The 22,774-nt window shown below is 47.1% G+C and overlaps 1 protein-coding gene across 4 annotated transcripts in view; it reads left to right on the top strand.

Annotated features, from left to right (window-relative positions):
- The window catches only part of TGFA (transforming growth factor alpha), a 109,164-nt gene extending 87,766 nt beyond the window's left edge, over nucleotides 1–21,398 (top strand). For 2 of the 4 annotated variants that reach the window (XM_055399130.2, XM_055399128.2), the window contains exons 3-6: nucleotides 1,449–1,566; nucleotides 14,391–14,540; nucleotides 15,692–15,801; nucleotides 17,662–21,398. In XM_055399130.2, the coding sequence (XP_055255105.1) occupies nucleotides 1,449–1,566; nucleotides 14,391–14,540; nucleotides 15,692–15,801; nucleotides 17,662–17,669 (386 nt within the window). In that variant the 3' untranslated portion in view covers nucleotides 17,670–21,398. Of the gene's footprint in view, nucleotides 1–1,445; nucleotides 1,567–14,390; nucleotides 14,541–15,691; nucleotides 15,802–17,661 lie in introns of all 4 variants that reach the window. The other 2 variants (XM_055399129.2, XM_055399127.2) reach the window with 1 other exon arrangement.
- The last annotated feature ends 1,376 nt before the right edge of the window (nucleotides 21,399–22,774 follow it).

The raw sequence follows: 22,774 nt of genomic DNA, 5'->3' as shown, positions 1-22,774 counted from the left end.
GTCCTTCACTATCTTCTGGAGTTTGCTCAAACTCATGTCCATTGAGTTGGTGATGCTATCTAACCGTCTCATCCTCTGCCATCTCCTTTGCCTTCCCTCTTTCCCAGCATCAGGCTCTTTTCCATTGAATCAGCTCTTCACATCAGATGGCCAAAGTATTGGAGCTTCAGCATCAGTCCTTCCAATGAATATTCAGGGTTGATTTTCTTTAGGATTGACTAGTTTATTCTCCTTGTAGTCCATGAGATTCTCAAGAGTCTCCTTCAGCACCATAATTTGAAAGCATCAAAGCTGTGCTTTTTTAGGCTCTGTTTTTTCCATTAGAATTATGAGTTTTCCAAAATTGTGATACTTCTAGAAGCAAATGATAGATAGCAACATGAGTTTACTATTTCATGATGGTTGAAAATCTTACAATATGAAATTGGAGTGTAATTCACTCAAAAACACAAGAGCTCCATACACATATGTTCCCCCCCCGCAAATATATGAGAACAACCTACTCCCTAAATGCCCAAACACAAGTATAAGAGAACCTTTTGAAAGATGCAACAAAAACATCTGTCATGCCATCTTGAAATAGCTACCTACTGTGTCTGAAGAGTTATTTGGACAAAGCAGGGCTACTGGAGTCTAATAAATCCCTTTGGGCTGGTCAGTAGGTGATGTGTGGTTCCTAACAGTGCTTCTGAGAGGTCTAATGGTGCCCCAGGCTCCTGAGAGTCACAGAGCTCCGAGTGGACCCAACTCTCTTACCTCTCCCCACCACCACCCTGGCTTTCCCAGTCCTGCCTGTGCCACTCCCAGGTGGACTTGTATGCATTAAATCACCTTCATGGCATGATCACAACTAATCCCACCACACCAGAGAGACCCTGCCACCATGTTTATGTAAATCCTTCCCAGACTTCTTCAGGTCTAAATTTCTGTTTGTTTGCATAGAATCATACTCTACAGACCACATTAGAAATTCACTACTTCCTTACAGTTATATATCATGACATCTTTTTGCATCATAATGCTTCCTCAGCATCAACTGAATGGTTAAATAGTACTCTTTTGTACCTTTCTTCAGTTTCCTGCCTTTAAAACAGATTTTTATGGAGGCTATCTTTTAAAAAAATGATCTCTATCATTTTTCAAAGGTAAAATTAGGTCGTTCTTGGGGAATAGGCTTTAAATAGTAAAATTGCTGTTATATATCTGAATTACACTGAGGCTTTTGGGGAGACTCTTGTTTCCTACAAAACTAAGTAAGAAAAGCCCCCAGGAAAGCTCACAAGTAGGTTCTGGACTGGCCGTTAGATAATTCATGAGAGCTGAGGAGGAGATGCAGGTAGGGACTAGAAACCCCAGCCATCTGGGCTCCTTCTCCAGCGGGGTGGGGACCTGTGGGATGTCTTGCTGTGCCTTGAATCTGAGCCAAATGTCTTCTCTCTCCCCAGCAGACCCGCCCGTGGCTGCAGCTGTGGTGTCCCATTTTAATGACTGCCCAGATTCCCACAGTCAGTTCTGCTTCCATGGAACCTGCAGGTTTTTGGTGCAGGAGGAGAAGCCAGCGTGTGTGTAAGTGTCCCTTGTGGTTCTGCAGTGCTGGGACTGCAGGCGTCCCAGCCACCACTTAAAACAGCGTTTACCTCCACAAGCCATGCCAGAGCCACCTGAGAGCTCTGGAGCCAAGCATAATGGAGAATCAGAACAGTGGGCTGAGGGACACCTGCTTCAACCCTGCTGGTCCCGGCCCAGAGCCACTGAGGCCGGATTCATAGGACGTGGAGCCTGGGTGTCTGCATTTTTAACAAGCATCTCAGATGGCTCCTAGGTTCAACAGAGTCTCAAACTTCCTGGATTCAAGTGAGGTTTTTCCTTTTTTAAAAAAATTGTAGTTGATTTGGGCTTCCCAGGTGGCTCAGCAGTAAAGAACCTGCCCGCTAATGCAGGAGACACCAGAGATGAGGGTTCCATTTCTGGGTGGGAAAGATCCCCTGCAGGAGGAAATGGCAACCCACTCTAGTATTCTTGCCTGAAAAGTCCCATGAACAAAGGAGCCTGGTGGGCTACAGTCCATGGGGCTGCAGAGTCGGACATGGCTGAGCGCACCTACATAGCTGATTTACAGTGTTGTATTAGTATCAGGTGTGTGGCAAAGCAATTCAGTTATAACTTATGTATATAATGCATGCATTCTTCTTGAGGTTCTTTTCCATGATAGGTTATTATAAGATATTGAATATTGTTCCCTGTACTATACAGTAGGTCCCTGTTATTTACCCATTTTATATATATCTGTTAATCCCAAACTCCCAATCTTGGATTCACTACTTAGAATTTTTTAACTCACTTTAATTCACTACTTAGAATTTTTGGAGAGCAAGACACTTAGTTGGATCCCTTTGAGTGGCTGGTATCTCTGAGATGAGGTATGTGCCCTCTGGCATCTTTACCGCACAGCTAATAAAATAAGCCAGAAGGGCACACAAAGGGTTGGTGTGCCTGATTGGCAACAGGACAGAACAACTTGGGAACAAAGATGGGCACAGCAGGCCCAGCATGAGGCTGGGTGGGGGTGGGGGGTGGGGGACAGGGTGCAGGGCGGGTTGCTTCTTAAAATATAGCTGAGCCCACCCACACCCACTGAATCAGAATCTCTAGGAATGGGACCCAGGAGTCACATTAGTTAAAAGCCACCAGTGATTGCAATGGTCAGCCCGACTGGGCAAGAGTAAGCAGAGAAGTAACTCCAGGCCTGGACACTCATGCATCCCAACCCTTTGCGTGCACTTCCGGCTTATTTTATTAGCTGTACTATACTGTTATGGGTCAGTGCGGCCACAGAAGGGAAAGGACAAACTTGCAGGTGAATTGGAGGCCAGGGCCTGTTGGAAGTGAGCCTTTATTCTCTAGCCAGTGGGAGCCATCAGTTTGGGAAAGGGATGTCTTAAGAAAGTTAACCTGGGCATGGCGGAATACTGTAAGTTGGCCCTGTACTCAGCCTTGGCGCTGTGGACGTTTGGGGCCTGGTAACCCTTTGTCGTGTGGGCACGCCTGTGTGGCTGGAGGATGTTAGCATTCCTGGCCCCTACCCCCCAGGTGCCAGTACCACTGCCCCCCAACAGTTGTGGCGATCAAAAATGTCTCCAGCCATTGCCAAATGTGCCCTGGGGTGAGGAGATATGTGGAGGAGGCAGAATTGTCCTCCACCCCCTTTAAGAATCATCCATCTCTACAAAGTTGCCATTTTTATAGGTGGAAGATGAAAGTCAGCAATTTCATATGATCCAACCTAATAGTACCAGTGCGTGTGTGCTAAGTCACTTCAGTCATGTCCAACTCTTTCTGACCCTATGGACCATAGCCTGCCAGGCTCCTCTGTCCATGGGGATTCTCCAGGCAAGAATACTGGAGTGGCTTGCCATGCTGGGGGATCTTCCCAACCTGGGGGATCGAACACAGGTCTCTGGCATTGTCAGGTGGGTTCTTTACCACCAGCGCCACCTGGGAAGCCTCTGGTACTGGTAAATAATACTAAATGTTAATAAAGAGCCAACATTTATTGAGCTTTGCTTCATGCCAGTCACTGTTCTAAGCATGATCCACATGTTAACTCATGTAATCCTCATGATAACAGCAGGGCATGGAGAGGTTGTGCCCTGATCACAGAGGAGAGCGCACATTCAGACCCAGCTGGTCCAGCTCCTAAAGCTACTTTCTTATCCACGTGCTAAAGGGTATCAGAGGAATAGCCCAGGGGACTGGGAGAGCCTGCCACAGTAAGCAGTGGTGGGTAGGACTCTCCTTTTCCTGAGGAGCAGCTGTGTGAGCCTGTGCAGTGGCCCCTTGGGGTGCCTCTGGGCCTCACTTGGAGGGGCACACTGGCCACCTTCCTCCAGGAGAACTGGAGAAGGGCCCAGGTCACATCTGCAGAGCCAAGAGCCCTCCTGCCAACCCCATAAATACAAAGCACGCTGATGACAAGAGTCACTGTCATTCACGATTACCACTCTTATGAAAATACACATGGGAGCCTTGGGGACTGATGAGATTGTTTTTGTTACTTGCCTGATCATTGTGGAAAAATACTGGCCCTGAAGGAAGTGTGGCTTTTTAGCCCATATCTCAGGAAGTCTCCAGTGCAGCAGGTGGAGGGTCTTCTCCCTTCCAGTCATGTCTCATGCCAAGACCTCAGGCTATGCGATGAGAGGGTCTTCTTTGGAGAGAGAGGACAGTTCTGACCAAAACTGTGTCAGAAGGTTAGTGTTTCCACCAGATCAGGGGCTGTTCTAAATGTTGAGAGCTGGCAGCCTTGAGCCTGGGTCAGCAGAGACCCAGAGCAATAGCCCTACCTGTGGCTGAGCCCCATTGGCTGGTGGAAGCCTTCTGAGAGTGGGATGTGTGGGGCTCTCTCGTTCTCCTCAGTCTGGGTGCCAAGCTCTGCTTTTGGCTCAGGGAGATCATTGTCCATCACATTTACACTCCATTAACGCTGGCTGTCTGGACAGTGGCCGTCTCTCTCCCCGCTCACACTGTAACTATTACTATAAATAATAATAGTGAGCCCTGGGTAAAAGCTGTAACTGTGCGCCAGCCCCAGCTCCACATACAGTGGCTCATACCGTTTTCTTATCCTTCTTCTCGAGTAGAGATTCTTGCCCTTATTGTGAAAATCAGAAAACTTAAGCTCAGAGAAGTTAGGCAACTTGCCCGGAGTCCCAGAGCCCATATAGAGTGGAGCTGGGATTCAGTGCCGTCAGTTCTAGCCCCCCAAACCCATGTTCTGTTTTACTGCCCTGGAGGGCACTCTTTCTGCCTCAGCCTCACAGAGTTCACCTCAAAAAGCTAAGCTTTTGTTTCCAGGAAAGGAATTGGCACTGTCCCTTTGCAGGCAAACCTTCCTCCAGGGGAATGTCAGGGTCATTCCCAACCTAGTTGCCCTGACTCTCAAGGATTCCTTCCTCTGGGTCAAGGGCAGAGTCTATAGAATCCACTTTTGCAGTATGGGGAAGCTGACCGTCTCTGGGGAGGCATGGCCATGCAAGACTTTACCTCCTTTTTACCTCAGTTTCCCCACTGGGTCTTGGTGGCTGAGGGGCAGTATTCAGTGCACAGACGTGTTTCATGCAGTGGTAGATGAATCTGAATTATTCTTTGGTTGTTTTATTTATTTTTATTTATTTATTTATTTTTTATTATATCTAAAAAAGAATTTTATTAAAAAAGCACAAATGCAAAGAAATGAACAGAGGAAAATTTATGCGTCGAACCTGGACTGGTCACTTATGATAATATACATGCTACAATGGTAACCTGAACCCTGTATAAGAGACTGCAAAAGAGACATAGGCATTTAGAACAGTCTTTGGGACTCTGTGGGAGAGGGTGAAGGTGGAATGATTGGAGAGAATGGAATTGTAGCATGTATATTATCTTTGGTTGTTTTAATTAGTTGCTTGCATTTTGGAAGTCAGGTTTACAGCTCCAAGCAGACACCCAGCTTCGCTGGAGCACAGCCTGCCCTCTCCAGTTCGCCAGTTTCCACCTCTGCCCACTGCTCCATGACACCGAAGCTGCCGCCAGTCCATCATCCTGTTGCCTTTCTTTTCTGCTCTCAACAGCCAGCTTTGATCATTTCTGTCGCTACATGAGTCTCTAAGCTCGGTGAGGGCAGGACCATACCTTATACCTTTTTGTACTTTCAGTACTTAGAAGAATGTTCTAATTCATTCATTGCCACTAGATCAGAAATTCTGAGTCTGTGCAGAGAAAGCGAAGCCTGCTGTTCCTGCTCTTAAGAACCACCTAGCTCTGGGGAAACTGACACACTCATTCTAGTCAGTAAAACTTGCAAAACTTGAGGTTAAGGGCATGTCAGTCATGGACTTACAAGGAAAAAACCCACAGGGGCCGAAGATTATAGTCTGAAAAGAGGGAGTTCTTTCTAAAATACTGTTGGCTCCTAAGCTTTGTTTTCCATAAGAACAATAGTCTTTGGGTCTCCAGAGTGAAAATGACATCTCACACTAAAATATGAAATAAAGAAAAAAAGTTGAAACAAATAACTAGTCAGAAATTGCCAAAGGTAGTGAACATCATCCTGAAATATTTATGCTTCACATGAACCCGAGATTGTATTTTTTGGTCTCTCTTTAATAAATCCCTGCTAGGCACCAGCCACTTTAGAAAACAAATAGGCGAGGAATTTCCAAAGGCAGTTAGTAAAACCAGAGAAATGCAAGGTTAGGACTCAAGCACCATTTTTTTCCCCTGAGGCAAATTCTGCAAACAGTTGGTCTGCTGCTTGCAGGAACCTTCAAACAAAGGAAAACAGCTGAAGGAAGCCACCCAAGTGACAGGTTTTCAGGGTTCCAGTGTTGGCAGCCAGGCAATTCGCTGAAATGTCTCACCGTCCAAAATGCCCCTTGGTGATTGAACTCCCTGACTTTCCCACAGCAAAGTGTGAAAGCACATTGCTGTCGGCCAAGGAAAATATTCCACCTGGCTCTGGTCACAGTGCCTTCCACTGGGATCTGAACAGTCAAACACCCAGAGAGGGGTGACCGCCTTCAGTAAGCCTGTAGACTGCCTGTGTAACCGAGAACATGCCTCCCGAGAGACCAGGTTTGGGGGTAGTTTTCCTGCTGGCACTTAAGCCACTTCATGTAGATCTATCACCTCAACAACCAGCAGGCGGTGGGGTTTGGGGAGAAGTTAGGACATCACCCAACCACAGATCTTGAGGAAGTGCACGCCTTCTCTCTGCCCTCACCTGAAGCAGATACTGAGGGTCACACACCAGGCAGGATCACACAGCAGTTAAAGGCACAGATTTCAAGGTCAGACAGACCCAAGTGACTTAGCACCATTAAGCCTCAGTTTCTTTGTGTATAAGATGGGGAGATGAGTATTTCTCAGGATCGTCAGGAGGCCCCAGTGACCATAATGCATGTAGAGCTTTTGCTGTCCAAGATAGGAGCCACTAGCCATGTGAGGCTTTTTCACTTATTTAATTAAAATTTCATTTTTCAGTCTCACTAGCCACATTTCAGGTACTTAGTATCTCTGGGCAATGGCACCCCACTCCAGTACTCTTGCCTGGAAAATCCCGTGGATGGAGGAGCCTGGTGGGCTGCAGTCCATGGGGTCACTAAGAGTCGGACACGACTGAGCAACTTCACTTTCACTTTTCACTTTCATGCATTGGAGAAGGAAATGGCAACCCACTCCAGTGTTCTTGCCTGGAGAATCCCAGGGACGGGGGAGCCTACTGGGCTGACATCTATGGGGTCGCACAGAGTCGGACACAACTGAAGCGACTTCGCAGCAGCAGTATCTCTGGGCAGCGAGTGGCTACTATATTAGATGCCAAACATACAGACACTATTTGCATCATCACAGAAAGTTATTTTTAAGTTTACTGTTTATTGAAGTATAGTTGACTTATAGTATTGTGTTAGTTTCTGCTGTACAAGCAGAGTAACAGTTATATACATGTATATATTCTTTTTATATTCTTTTCCAGTATGGTTTATCCCAGGATATTGAATACAGCTCCCTGTGCTATACAGTAGGAGTTGTTTCTCTATTCTTTGTGTAATAGTTTGCATCTACTAACCCCAAACGCCCAGTCCATCCCTCTCCCACCCACTGATCCTTGGCAACAGACAAGTCTGTTCTGTCTCTGAGTCTGTTTCTGTTTTGTAGATAAACTCATTTGTGCTGTATTTTAGATTCCACATATAAGGGATATCATATGGCACTTGCCTTTTGTCCTTCTCGCTTACTTCACTTAGTATGATAATTTCTAGTTGCATCCATGTTCCTGCAAATGACTTATTTATTTCTTTGTCATGGCTGAGTAGTATTCTGTTGCATATATGTGCCACATCTTCATCCATTCACCTATTGAATTACTACAGAAGGTGCTGTTAGAGCATTGGAGAACATTCAAGCCCAGCAGAGTGTAAGAGCAGCCTTCATCAGCACCATCAGCATTGTGATCAGTACGTTGTTAACCATGACCACAGCTGAAGGATTCAGGTCCTGCTGAAGGAACAGTGAAAGTCGAGTAGACCATGTGCCATGAGGAAGCCCCTACCCCTCCACTACACTCCTCTCCAAGTGCCCCAAGCAGAGAGGTTATAGGTCATGGCAAATCCAGTTCTTGAGGCCAAGAATGTGTGCTTTGTCACTCAGCCGTGTCCAACTGTTTGTGACCCCTTGGACTGTACCCTGCCAGGCTTCTCTGTCCATAGGGATTCTCCAGGCAAGAACACTGGAGTGGGTTGCCAAGCTCTCCTCCAGGGGATCTTCCCAACCCAGGGATGGAACCCAGGTCTCCCACACTGCAGCTGGATTCTTTACCATCTGAGACACCAGGGAAGCCCATGAATACTGGAGTGGGTAGCCTATCCCTTTTCCAGGGGATCTTCCCAACCCAGTAATCAAACCAGGGTCTCCTGCATTGCAGGCGGATTCTTTACCAGCTGAGCTACCAGGGAAACCCCAAGGCCAAGGATGGGTAAGCCCAATACAAGTGTCCTGAGACTCAGTGTCCCCACTCCCACCACAACCCTGTGGATTTTCTCCACAGTTAAGGCAAGTTGATATAAATATTTTTCTAAAACCTTAGTCCCTAACTGTTGGTCAGCCTGGTCCTTGGCCCCAATATTGAAGACTTTATCTTAGGGTCCCTGCCAAAAGCTTTGACTAAAATTCAGAATACTAGCCTCCAGCCAGAGAGTACATCATTGTTTATGAAGACAGTGTCTCTCAAGAGCCTTTAAAATGCTCTCATTCTTGTATTTACATTTTTAGCACTCATGCAGCCCTTCCTCTGTGTCAGGTACTTCACAAGGTATTAACTCATTGAACGCTCATAACTCTATGAGTAAGTCTTGTTACTCTGTGTTTTACTGACACAGAATCAGTGGCACAGAGAGGTTAAGTAGCTTGCTCAAGGTCACACAGGCATTAAGTGGGGAATGGGATTCAAACCCATGACAGTTTGACTCCAAGTCTATATACCATGATGCGCCCACTTATGGGATCCTATCCTGAGGAAGTAATCTAAAACGCAAGCAAAGTGTGTACACAAAGATAATCCATTGGCATTATTTATGAAATCAAAATTGGATGCAGTCTAAATGGAAAGGGTTCAGTGAAGCAAACCCTGTATAAATTACTTTACAACCATTTCAGACAACTCCTGCATGTTTCTAGTGACATAGTAAAATGGAGAAGAGATGTCAAATGAAAAATGGATACAAAATAATATTTTTAAAAAATCTTAACTATGTTAAGAAAACCATATAGAAGAAGTACTTACTTGTCAGACTTTTAGGTGGTCGGATGTGCAGTAATGTGCACTTTCTTTTTCTATCATAATTTATGTGCTTTTCAATTTGCTTAGAAACATTATTTTTCTAATTAGAGGATATTTTCCTTAAGAAGAAAAAGAATTGTAAGAGCACACACCTCTGCATGCATTATCACCATTTCTTAAAAATTTTAAAAGGCACTGTGAACCAGGTGCAAAGGGGACTTAGCGGGGAAACTGGGCAACTGGACAGGGCTAGAAGGTCTGAAAGCCCAGAGCAGAGGAGAAGAGAGGCATATCGTTCATCATTTAATTATTGCTGTTTGCTCCTAAGAAAGCACCAAAGCCACCTCCAGACTGAATCACACAGAAGAGAAGGTCCCAGGGACCCCCTGGTTGGAGCACGTTGCCCCTCACCTTCAGCCACCATGGCTTCTCAGCTCAGACAGAATCCTTGCCCCTCCTGTGCTGCACTTTGCCCTGTCTTTTTCAGGGCACTACTTTCTTTTTGGTTCTTATTTGGGGAAAACAGCCTGCATATGATTCCAGAGGCTCATTTTCAAAATTATGAAGACAAACTTAGCATTCCTTGTGTTTGACAATACCCACTCTCAACAGATGAAACTGAATGATCAAATGGTATAAAAAATTGTGCAGGCTTACACATTTGCCATTCCCCGTGGTGACAGAATAATTCCTATTTTATTCAGACTCCTTTCTTAAACAGAGGTGCCACATCTCGGGTTTCTCCTGCACCTGAATGAGAAGACCCATTGTACAGCTCCCACCCTGGGGAAATGCCCAGAAAGAGATAGGAATGGGGGAGAGAGGGGAAAGGGGCAGACTTTGGAGTGTTGCTCTCGAGTCTCTAACTTAAATGACCACTCTGCCTTGGTGGTTCTCAGGCCTGGCCACACATTAGTGTCACTTGGGTGCCCAGACTGATTGGTCAGGGGCGTCTCCAAGGGTGTGGCCATGGCCTTGGCATTTTCCAAAGCTTCCCAGGTGATTCTGATGTGCAGCCAGGTGGGATCTGGTGCCTACCTGAAGTTGAGACAGCAGCTGAGTCAAGTGTGAGTCATTTGTGACCAAGTGAGGTGATGCTTCCCCTCATTGTGTGACTTATGCTAAAATAATTGGCATAATTAAATCTAATATTAGTGGAAGCTTGGGAAATTTTTAAAACATGTTTGTCACCAAACCTTTTCTTGCCCCTCTCCCCCAATAAAAAGCAACCGAGAAGCTTGCCTATATTACAGATGAGTGTGGGGAAAAAAAGGACCTCTGTCCATCCCAAAACCAACAAGTCTAAATTGCTTTAGAAAGTCTAACCCTGGTTGCCTGTCGGAATCATCTGGGAGCTTTAAAAATACTGATGCCAGTCCTTACTCCCAGGGACTCTGCCTTAGTTGGTCTGGGGTATGGCCTGGACATCAAGTTGTTGTTTTTTTTTCCAAGCTCCCCAGGCCATTCCAATGTTCAGCTAGAGTTGATTTCGCTGGTCAGCCTTCATGGTGGCTTTCAACTTTGGCTCATCAGTCAGCCTTTTCTTTAAGACACCCAGGCCCCATTTTCAGAGAGGCTTTGATCTGGGAGGTCCTGGGGAAAGCTCGAGTATCTAGACCACAGGCTGTTCTGCCTCCCAGTGCAGTTGGGCTGCTTGGTGCTAAGACTTGCTACGCTAAGAGCTCACCTAGGCCGTGACCTAGAGTCTCATGTACTGGGTTGCCCAAAAGGTCTTACAGAAAAATCCAAATGAACTTTTCGCTAACTCAATATTTGGCAACAACTCATATAACTCTCGTGCCTCACCAGGGAAGGTTCCATTCAGAAACACACTGAGCACCCTATTCCAGTGAGACTGGGGTTTGAGTGTTTGCAGCTATGATCCTAAGGGGACAAAGAGGCATTCTTTTTGGCATGAAGACATTCCTAATGGGCTCGGACTTCCACTGGAGCAGTTCTGAGGCAAGGCTGGTTGTGAAGGGCCCAGCACTCACATGTTACGAAGAACAAGAAAGTCAGCAAAGTGTGACTCAGTCTGGGGGCTGTCTTTCCTGGTGAGTTAAGATGGCATTGTTTGGGGGCATCTTTGCAATTTGCTATACCCATAGCAGGAAGACCTCTTTACAGGGCAGTCAGCAGCCCATCTTCCCTTTTGCTGTGTGGTTTGTGAGTTTCCCGTTGAACCCAGAGTATCTTCCAAATCAATTTGCATTACACCAGAAAGGTCTTCAGATTTAAGATCCCTAGTTTTTAAACTCTAGATTCCACTCCCCACCCTCTTTCCCCATCTGTAAAACAAGGTAAATAGCAGCCCAGACCTCACATGCAGTTGTTATTGTTGGGATTAACAGAGATGATTCATGTAGGAGTTTAGCATAGCCTTCAATAAGCTAATGTTGTAATTAGCACTAGGCTCCCACTCTTTTATTTAAATAGGATTTCTTGGAGTTCCCATCATTGACTTGTTAGTTCATAGGGTTTCCAGAACCAAGCAGTTGAGGCAGTTGAGGAGATGTTTGAACCCTCCTCTCCCAGAGCCTGTGGGTTAGAGGAGTTTAAGCTGGGTGAAATTGCCTCTCCTATGGCCTGGACCTTTCATAAATGGCTGTGCAAATCGTCATCACACTCCTCTCCCTAGGAGGAAGCAACACCAACACCCAACTACAGAGAAGTCTCATTGACTTGGCCACAGTTCCTGGTTAGACATCTAACAAAGCCCAGGCTCCCCAACCCTCTTCTGTTCAGTGCTTCACCAGAAATTTTGCAGAGCTTGGTCTTGCCTGCAGGAGCCTAGAGGCTGGCCTCCAGTGAAGCTGGCAGGAAGGGCAGTCACAGAGATGGGCATAGTCCTAAGGGCCTTTAGGGAAAGACAGGCTATAGAGATCCATGGAAAGAGCTTTGGAAAACGGATGGATGGATGAAGGAATGAGTGAGTCTTCAAATTATATCTTCTTGGAAAATGGGGTCTTTGAGATGGAGTTTGAGAAAGGAAGTGAGGAATAATGTTGCAGGCAGGGAAGGTAGCAGGAGCTGAGATGGACGAGGGGAAGGTAACCATTCACTCACTCCTTCATTCACAGCCAGGTGTGTCCTGAGTATGTGCTGGCACTAGTTTAGCTGACACTGGGGGGTGGGGGACTGATGGGTTGGCTGAAATGACAGAAGATAAAGTAGAGGGGGTAGATTAGGGTCCTGCAGATATGGGGTGTTGGATGCTAAATGAAAGGAGGAGGAAGCCCACAACCCAGGTGAGAGCCATCAGGGTGCAGAGTGAAACTCAGAAAGGCTGCGGGGGAGGGGAGGGGAGGCGCCCTTTGCAAGATTCTCTGTCGACACTCACAGCTTCATTTGTGCCTCAGCCGTGCCTGCCGTTTATTGCCCCTCAGTCTCAAGTGCAGCCCACACTTTGCTTTCTCCTGGTGGGAAGGGACCAGTGCCTTTGTTTTCTCCCCCGCCGACAGGGTGAGCTGTTTCCTAACTTTGGCCTTCACGTGATCCTGTTATTAAGACCAACCAAAAAAAAAAAAAACAACAAAAACTTGCCCCTGTTTCATAACCCCCCAGTCATCTCCCTCCTAGCCTGAGCCTGTGAGAGGCTGTGCTCTTATTCACATTTCCATGGTACAGATCCTTTTTCAAGCAAAATCTTGCCAGAGCTCCCGCATCTTCCTCCTCCCCAGAGCCTGCTCTCTCCTTAGGTCTGTGGAGAACCCTGCATTGTTGGACCTCAAAGCTCAAATCTCCTTTACTGTTTCAAGATCAAGAGCTTAATCTGCAGTGTTTTTATCCCAATCCCAGATAGGATACAGGGGCAGCAACCTGCTGAGTGAGCCGGAACCCATACCCTGGGGTCCACAGATCTGGGAATGTGTTTCTCTCTCTTCCTTGGCAGAGGCTGGCTCTTTGCAACCCTATGTAGCCCACTATGTTCCTCTGTCCAAGGAGTTCTCCAGGCAAGAATACTGGAGTGAGTGGCCATTCCCTTCTCCAGGAGATCTTCTCTTTGACCCAGGGATTGAACCGGGGTCTCCCACATTGCAGGCAGATTCTTTACCTCCTGAGCCTCCCTGGCATGGTGATCACAAGCAAATGACTTGACTTTTCTATGCAAAGACTAAATGAGAAAACATGGGTCAAATGTAAATTAATCTTTAACTGAAAGCCAGTACCTGAATTCAAACTAAAAATGCCTTTAAATGAGGTACATAACAATTGAACTTTGGAATAAAGAGCACCAGTGGGAAACTTTTCCATTAAGCAGCCTTAGAGACTGAAGTCGTATGCTCCCGGATCCCAGGCTGTGGCCTTAAGCAGCCATTTTTGCAATATCTCCTGTTTGCCTTAATCTTAAACCCATACAGTACCTGTTCTTTAACATTAAGATGATTAACATTTTGTTAACATTGAGCAAAAGCTATGCTCCAGGAAATACCCTGTATTTATCCTGTGACTCCTGGCATCTGGGGTCTGGAAGCCCAGGTTTAAGGGAATCACAAATGTAAGACCCGTGGGGCTTTTCAGGTCCTACAGTTACGAGACAGTGCTGCTGGTTCTACCCCAGTATGTGCCCCTGTGCCCTGGATCACCTGGTAAATGCTTGCAGGACTAATTAACCCTGACAAAGAAGATAAAATCAAGCCACGATTTTTGTCTCCTGCTGGTTTAGTGTGTTTTCTTTCTCTCTTCACTGGGAATTCTGAATACACACATTAAGTTTAAAAATAACCTGGGTTTTTATGAACTGCCAAAATGAGCTTCACGTCCTAGACACATTTGCTGCCTTCCTCACTCCCCCAGGATCTGGCATAGTAACCGTGATAACAAAGTGCTTCAGCAGCACCTTGCCTCCGCAGATGATAAGCTGATGAGTTACCGCGTTCTCCAAGCATGGGAAGCCTGTGCAGGGGAGTTGGAGCGATTTTACTGACACCTTTGCCTCCAGTAGCCAGGGCTGGAGGGGCTCCTTTGGGGCTTTTTTGGGGGCTTGGGTCTCTCCAGTCCGGTCCTCCTGGGGAGTGGGGTGAATGAGACCGCTGCCCGGAGAGTGTGCTGACGTCCCTGTCTTCCTCAGCTGCCACTCTGGGTACGTCGGTGCACGCTGCGAACACGCAGACCTCCTGGCCGTGGTGGCTGCCAGCCAGAAGAAGCAGGCCATCACCGCCCTGGTGGTGGTCTCCATCGTGGCCCTGGCTGTCCTCATCATCACGTGTGTGCTGATACAGTAAGTCTTCCTGCCCCTGAGTCTGGGTCCCCCACCTGCCTGCCTTCCTGGGGCCATCTGCAGCGCCCCCAGATAGCAGGGCCACCTCAGCAGTTTACCGCTGTGATGTCTGATTGGTGTTAGCAAAGCCAAGAGGGATTTTGGTGAAAGTTGAGTGGTATGAAGGGCACACAGCCCGGGAGATCTCCAGCAAATGGGTCAGCAGAGCTCTGACTGGAAGCAGAGCCAAAGGCTTGGAGCCTTCACCATAGTGATGGGGGTGTGCAGGGGTTCCAGAGGGAATTGGAAAAGGCTCCAAGCCTCCTGTGTGCAGTTAACAACCACACTTCCTCTCTGCAAACCCTAAAGCCACTTTGCTGTTCCTCCCTCTGTTCTTCCTCCAGACCTCAGTCGCTGCCTGGCATCTTCCAGGAAGCCTTCCTGAGCCCCTTTCCGGGTGTTCTTAACCTCAGTTGCTTGCCTCTATCTCCCAATTGCATTGCTCTGCAAAGGGACAGACCCGAGGGTTGTATTTCTAGTACTGGGCCAGAAAACTGGCCCGATATTCCCTGGAAATATGGGTAGCAGGTGCACCGAGAGGATGACTTTGCCACGACCAGAGAGTGTTAGTCTTCGGGAAAAGACCTGAAGCCATGGAGTTGCTTGGCTCATTCTTTGATTCCTTCCGTGGGTCCATGCAGTCTACCCGCAGTCCCTGCTTTACTGCTTTCTGGCTGCTCCTGATGGATGACCCCGTCCCGAGCCCACAGAGCCCTACCAGCCTGAAGCAGCTGTTTTGGCCCAGTCCTGAAAGTGGTTCTAAGTGACCCAACTGCTGCTTTATGGAGCAAACAGCTGGGCCGCCGGGGTGGGGGTGGGGGGTGGGGAGTGACCGGTCCCCTCTGTCAACTGGAGCCCATTCGGCCAACCCAGAGAGGAAAGGCCACACAGAGCTGGTCTTTTGGGGTGGCCAACAGATCCTTCTGCAAGTGGCCCCAAAGGCCACCTCCTTGCAAAGCCCTCAGCCCTGTGCTGTGATTGTCCCTCTGGAAGCTCCAGGGGAAGGATAGGTAGAGCCCGGAGCTGCCCGGCAGGCCCCTCCGGCAGATACTGCATCAGCTGGGCACTCCTGCCAGGCTCCTACCCAGCCCGCATTCTCTGCACCTTTGTAGCTGCTGCGAGGTCCGAAAACACTGTGAGTGGTGCCGGGCGCTCATCTGCCGGCATGAGAAGCCCAGCGCCCTCCTGAAGGGAAGGACTGCTTGCTGCCACTCAGAAACAGGTAAGGAGGCTGCCTCGAGGGAGGGCTTTTCCCTCGGCAGACACTTTTGGGTAGAGAAAAGGACCACCTTCTCCAAGTCAGGGCAGAAGTTCTTGGAGGGTGGAGCAGAAAGAAGGGAGAAACAGAAGAGGACATTTGTCCTGCCAAGTCAGATTCAGTCTATTCCGACCTGTCTCTCCCTCAGAAGGCAGCTCTCTTATCCTTAACTGTAGCCATGTGACCTTTAACAAGTAACTTGATGTCTCTGAGCCTTGGTTTTCTCATTAAAAAGATGCCGCGTGCCAGTTAAATAAGTACTGAGATAAAGAACCTGGTGTATCACAGACTGGAGACACAGAACAGACTTTCTTTCTCTTTCTCTTGAGAAATCATCTTCCCTTTCCCATCAGTGAAACGAGAGATGCGGCTTCTAGAAGGTCTTGAAGGACTCTGAACTCTTAGAATCCTCTGATCTTCACTCAGCTTACCATCGTTCCATGAATATTTTCTCCAACATCCGTGAAAAAAGATTGGACATCTGGCTAGGATGGCAGACTCATATCTCCAGAGCCTTCTCCGAGCATCCCTAGCTCCGGGCTCCTGGAGTCAAATAGCAAATTAATCCAGACAGGCTCTGAAAGTCACACATGAATGAGTTTCTGGAATGCTTATTTGACCAAAAAGACTGTCATAAACTTAGCATTCCTTTTTCGGAAGTGGTTTGTCAAGAGACAATCACCCCAACCTCACCCACCTGAGGGTGGCTTCTCTACTAAACAGTCAGCTCAAGGGTGTATAGCGAGGGCAGGGAGAAAAGTGCCTGCTGTGTTCCTTAGGCCTCCTGGTGATCTGACTTGGAGGGAACTGAAGGCAAGGGACCGCCATTTACTTGATCTTCATTTCAAGAGCCATAGTAATTGTGCATGAGTGGTCCTTTTGATTTAGTAATGTGCTAATTCATTGATCCTCGCAGTAGTCTTGAGGAGGGTGTGGGTAAACTGAGTCTGCCAAAGACCTGTGTGGAAGGTCTGAGTCCCTGGGGGAGCTAGGATGAGACCCAGGGCCTCTGAAGTCCCCACTCCCATTTCCTCCACTACCTCAGGGGACCATGCATTGAGCAGATAAACATTTTTGTTTTGTCTTTTAACATCAATAGAAAAAAATTGTGTATGGCTTTTTAAGAAAATTGATAGTATTTTTGTACCTTCAGTCTGCATCTTGGCAGAGTCATTTAGGGTGGAGTAAATTTCTTGTTAATGTCACTTCTTCTCTACCTACATTAAGAGAATGTTGGCTTTGAACCCAGCGATGGGTCTGACCTTGCAGAGATGGTCACCAAAGCTAAAAGCCCCTCTTCTTAAGATGATGGGTACGCTCCACCTCCAGGGAACCCAGGAGAGACCAGTGCAGGAAGATGTCCAGGCTGGACTGGACCCCGGAGTTGCTGGGGACTGGGTGCACCCTGCTTCACCGTGATAGGCACAGAGGACACCCTCAGGGCCCACCCATTGAGAGACAACGGGGTCTATTCTTCCATGGCCTTAGAGGAAGCCATTCTGCTGCCAGAGCCCTGGACCAGCTCATGAGCTGCCCACTAAGACGCTGCTGTTGAGGGAACTGGCTGCAGACGGGGCTGTTCACCTCCAGTTGAATGAAGGCCTTCAACAGTGTGTGTCCCCATTTCCTTCTTTCCTTTGGTGCTGAAAGCACAGATTCAGGAGCTACTGCCCCTGTGGTCGAACCAGCAGAATGTGGACTTGATTGCCCAAGAGGACCCAGTGACTTGGGCTGGTGCCTCCCCAAGTTTCTGTCCCATGCCAGTTTTCCCAGCCTGGCTGGAGTGTGGCCTGCAGAGCTTAACCTGTTTTTCCTTCCTTCCAGTGGTCTGAAGAGCCCAGAGGAGGAGTTCTGCCAGGTGGCCTGCAGCAGCCGGAGGGGAAAAGGACTTCTTGAGTTCGGCACAGCGAGGGCTGGCAGGCATGGGCCAGCAGGCCTTTCCTTCTCTGCCTGCCATCACCTGTACAGGCTTTTTGTCTTATGTGGTCCTCCCTTTAAAATTCTGTCCAGAACTCTGTCTGCTTGGGGTTATCCGATGTGACCTGGAGAAGAAATTGGTGGACCACAGTTTAAAGACTGGTCAGAAATGAATGGCATGGGGTGGACCTCCTATTTACCTAATGACCTCTGTGCTTCGTCACCTGCATCCAGGTGTGTGTAGGTGTGTTCTGCCAGTTACGGATGCCAGACCTGTCTCTCCACAGTAGTCTCCATCGTGCCAGACACTGGAGTTCCTATAATTGTTACAGTTTCTTTCTTATCTGCTTATTGGGGAAAATGGTGAAGAAAAGCATTGCTGCTTTTTGCTGCATGAAGAAGCCGCCAGTGGAGGAGGAGCCATACCAGTCCTCTGTCAGGAAACCCTCAACCAGCCCAATGTCTTCCATGGACACATGATGTTGAAGACCTTCCTGAGCTGTCACCATCCTTGGAGATAATTTCTTATTTATTAGATGGATGATGATTTTATCTTAATCTCTTAAGTCAGTATAAAAAGTGTAAAAGCCTTCCAGACATCTACATCAATGATCCATGTATTGCTGGCCAGAAAACTAGACTGATTAGAAATGTCTGGTCTCTTTGGGACAGCTAAAAGTTGTGGGAGGGGGAAGCACCAGGATGGGTGGAGTGGAAGCAGAGGTGGAGTTACTGATGGTAGCAAAGATTGAGGTTCAGAGATCATGCCATTTAATACACAAAACTGGTAAATGCCCTATGGTACATTCCTGCTGAAAAGTTAGCAGGTCTTACAGTGGCTACCTGGCACCTTATTGAGGAAGAGGAAGAGAGTCTGTGTGTGTATCTACAAGGAGGAAACACAACAGTGGCTACACCGCTCTTATTAAACCTGTTAGCCTTCTGGTGGGCCGTCCGAGAATCTGTCTAGACATAGAGCTTTAGCAGAGAGCAACAGGCGTTTGGGGTTGCACTCATGAAAGGGGACCAGTCACTTATTTTCCATGTTGTTACTTGGTTGATTTGTTGCTTTATTTTGAAAAGGACAAATTGAACTTTCCTGTTTATTTTTAAGAATTAGGAGAAATATTCCAGTGATTTTATTTTTCTTATCCATTCAGGATGCTACATTTTTGGTTTTTATTTTAAAACAAAAACTCTTAATAAGCTGCCTTCATCATGTGGGTCTTGCTTTTCCCTCAGAGAAGGAGAAATTGTTCTGGGTACTTTCCAACCCAATGAGCCCACTTGTGGAACTCATCCCTAGGAATTGTTACTAAAATTTGCAAACAGGGAAACAATGAAATAATTTGTAAACTCCTTATGTGAGGGAACTCTTATTCACTAATATTTGAAAAATGGGAGATCTCTACCTATTAACCCTTCAGTGCCTCTAGCTCCTCACTTCATGAAAGGGACTTTTAAAATATGTCAAGTGAGCTTGAAATTCCTACCAGGTCATTTTGTCCTCCTGGAATTCTTCTACCCAGTATGTCTATTTCAATGCATTTTCTCTGTATTTCTTACAGTTGAGAAAATTATATGACCTGTGTCGCAATTCTGGCACTTGTATTGAACGACGCTGCATCCAAAGCACCAAGATTAGAAATGGGATCCTTTCGCCAGCAGTGTAACTGACATAGCTTCTGGGGTCTAGTCATGAGAGAATATATGCTTAAGTTTGCATTCCTTACGCACGTCTTACAGCAGCGGATCTGCGGGCTGGGGCCTCACCCCCGGAGACCGATGCAGTTGACACTGGTCTGTGGACCCCAGTTTGCCCTCCCGTTTTTCACTGGGCTCTCCTGAAAGTCTGATTCCCGTATAGAGAGACTAATGAAAGTGGAGTGGCATCATTGTTTTTTAACTTGAAATCACATATTTACTTTAGGACAATCTTTCCTCAGTCTTTTAGAGACTGTTTGAAGTCTGGTTGCCTTTAAAGAGCAAGAACTGATATTGAGAATGTCTTGTGGGGTTTTCTCCACCTACTGGATGGAAGGATCAGTGTCCAGTCTACAGGCACCTAAGAGCCTTTGCAGAAGGGTGAGGAGGTGAGAACCAAGAACCTTCTTGATTTCCTGTGGGGACGTCATACTTAGCGTCTGTGAATGCTCCAATCACAGCTGCCGGTGGCCCCCCACCCCCTGGCTGCCACTCCAGTGCTGATAAGCCGTGCAGTGCACGGGCTCAAATGTGTGCCACCCTGGGAGAGTTGGAGGCAGAGGCTGGGATCAAGGCAGACCTTTGTCCATGTCCAGGTTATGAGAACCTTGCTTCTTTAGTGATTTCTTTCTTAGAAATCAGAGTGGCCACTAAGCATTGGATTCCTATGCCATTTGTGGCATTGGTACTTCTTTGGTTAGATATAAAAATGCCCCCTTTTCAGGTTAAAAATCATCTTCTAATCCAACTCTGTAGGTTCCCTGTGTTTCCTTGCTTTTGCAAAGCCAATTTCATTATGATTAGGGACTTGTTCCCAAGATCTGACCTGGTGAGCAGCTGCACACCGGGGATTGGGAACACAGCTGTTTCCAATATCTGTCTCAGGAGAAATGCAAAACCCCCATTTAAAAGGGGTGGGGGAAGGGAGAGACTGCTTCCAACTCCAGTGAAGCCTGGATCCTCCCACTGCTGTACAGGCTGTGACTTCTTTAAGCATGCTGGCAGGAAACGTCTTCTTCTAGATGGAAGGATATACAGCAGCCAATCCTGATCTGGAAGACACATCTGAACACATGTGGTAAACAAGCAAGACTTGAGCTTGCCATTGTGTGCCAGCAGAGGAGAGGGGCAGAATGTCCCCAGAGTCTATTTTCCCATGAAAGGAGATGGTAGAATTGACATTACCCCCACCTGATTGGTGAGGGTGGAGGTGCACCTCCAGAGCTTTTTGGGAGCCTGGTCTATGCAGGTGGAGCACATGTCTGCATCTTCAGGTTTCCCGGGTCCAGGCTGCTTCAGTGCACGTGGACAGCTGGCTGCTCTTCCAGGCCATCTTGACAGGAACAGTTCAAAGAGGCTCCAACACTGCTCGGGAGATCCTGACCCGATAGTGGGATCTGGGCTTTGATTTCTCCCAACCTGCTCACCTGAGGAGGGGACCGGGGGATGATTCAGAAGCCCAGGACCAAGGAGGACATCACAAAAACAAGAGGAACACATGTTTGTTCTTAATGTTCCAATAGAAGACCTGTTCTCTAGTCACTGATTTTATCAGGCTTTCTAAAAGGTCTTATGGTAAACACACACACAGTACTGAACACAACACCTCTTCCTAGTGTAATAATGCTGAAGTGTTCAACTTTTCATTATCTTATTATAACAAACCCAATGCTTTTTTTTTTTTTAGAACTTGTTACTCTGACTTCTGTATATGTTGCACTGAAAAGGTTAATATTTAATGTTTTAATTTATTTTGTGTGGTAAGTTAATTTTGATTTCTGTAATGCATTAATGTGATTAGCAGTTCTTTTCTTTAATATCTGAATTATACTTATTTAAAGAGTAGTGAGCAATATAAAATGCAGTTGTGTTTTTCAGTAATGTGTATTGTTGTCAGTTGTACTGTACCTTGTTTGGAAGGATGAAGGAATGAACTCTTTTTTTTTTCCTAAGTCAAGACTGAAGCTTTTCTTTCATGAGGTTGGGAGATGGCTGAAGTACATTAAGAGTTTTCTCTGCAAATGTGAATGGTGCGAAAAAAAATAGATGCTCTTTTGCAAAATGTGGGAATCCTAAAATTAACTTTAGTTGATCCCTATATGCTTGTAAAAACCAAATTCTCTGAAGTTCTACTCAATATCTGTTTCATTTACTGTGTGTCCAACAATACGCTAACTAGTGTGGAAGATGAAACAGACAACCCCTGCCCCAAGGAATCAGAATCTGCCTGAGATCAGTTGACATGCAGATAATAATTCCAGACTCATTCCAGACAAAATACAAATAAAGCCTGAAATTGTAATGTAGGGGAGTGTGTGTGTTAATAGCGGTAATTCTCCACATGTGGTCCCCAGAATAGCACCATTGCATCACCTGGGAGCTTCCAAGTAAGGCAAATTTTCAGGGCCCACCCCAGACCTATTAAATTCTCAAGATGTCATGCCCTCTCTACCTTCCAGATGATTCTGATAGGTACTCGAGTTTGAGAACCATGGTGCTATAGGATTCCAGGAAGGGCAAATTCATGTGGGCCTAGGGTTTTTAGGAAAGGTTTTCTAGAGGATATTCAGGGGAAGTGAAACTTAGCACAGTTTACCCCTTAGCGTTCAAGGCTAACGGCCATCAGGTAGTGCCGCCTTGAGGTGAGGCTCACGTTTATTTGGATCTTCTCAGCCTAGTTGAAGAAAATAACAGGCCAGTCTGTCTCCTTCCACACCACTGCTCATACCCACCCCCACTCCCCTCTGCTCAGTTTCTAACTGTCAGGACTTGTTCTAAAACTGTCAGCCCAGTTCTTACAAGCCCCACTGCACTTAAATTCCCATGCAAGCCTCTGCCCTTCTAACCCGTGCGTGGACCGCTGGTGTGCAAGGTGGAGAAGCAGGGGAGAGTGAAACCGTCGCTGTGAGAGGTGAGAGCTAGGTCCCGAGGCAAACCCAGCTCTTTGTAGTGAAGGAGGTGCCTGTGGAGCCCGGTGTCCAGGCCTCAAAGGTCTTGGCATTGGCCTCACAGTAGGACCGCCACCCAGGCAACTCCTTGTTCGCAGTGTCCTGTCTGGAATCTGTCCCTCAGCAGAGCCTTTACCCACCTCTGAGGAGAGGGAGGGACAGACTTCTACCCGAACCCGGTGTCCCCCTCATGACCCTAATCAGTCTCCAGGGACATCTCCAGGCCCGATTTCTAAACCTTTATTCTCCCTAATTTCCAAGCCTTCCTGCCAAGGCTCCCTCTTCCGTTTCTGGTGTCTGGTGCACTGGACTGTCTCGGGTGGTGGGGAAGGACCTATCCCAGGAGAGAGCCCCCTTGAACTTGGAAT

This window comes from Moschus berezovskii, chromosome 11 (genome assembly GCF_049115385.1).
Source record: "Moschus berezovskii isolate FMDL1 chromosome 11, NW_MosBer_1.0, whole genome shotgun sequence".
Classification (NCBI taxonomy): domain Eukaryota; kingdom Metazoa; phylum Chordata; class Mammalia; order Artiodactyla; family Moschidae; genus Moschus; species Moschus berezovskii.
This window is presented reverse-complemented; position numbering and strand designations above follow the sequence as displayed.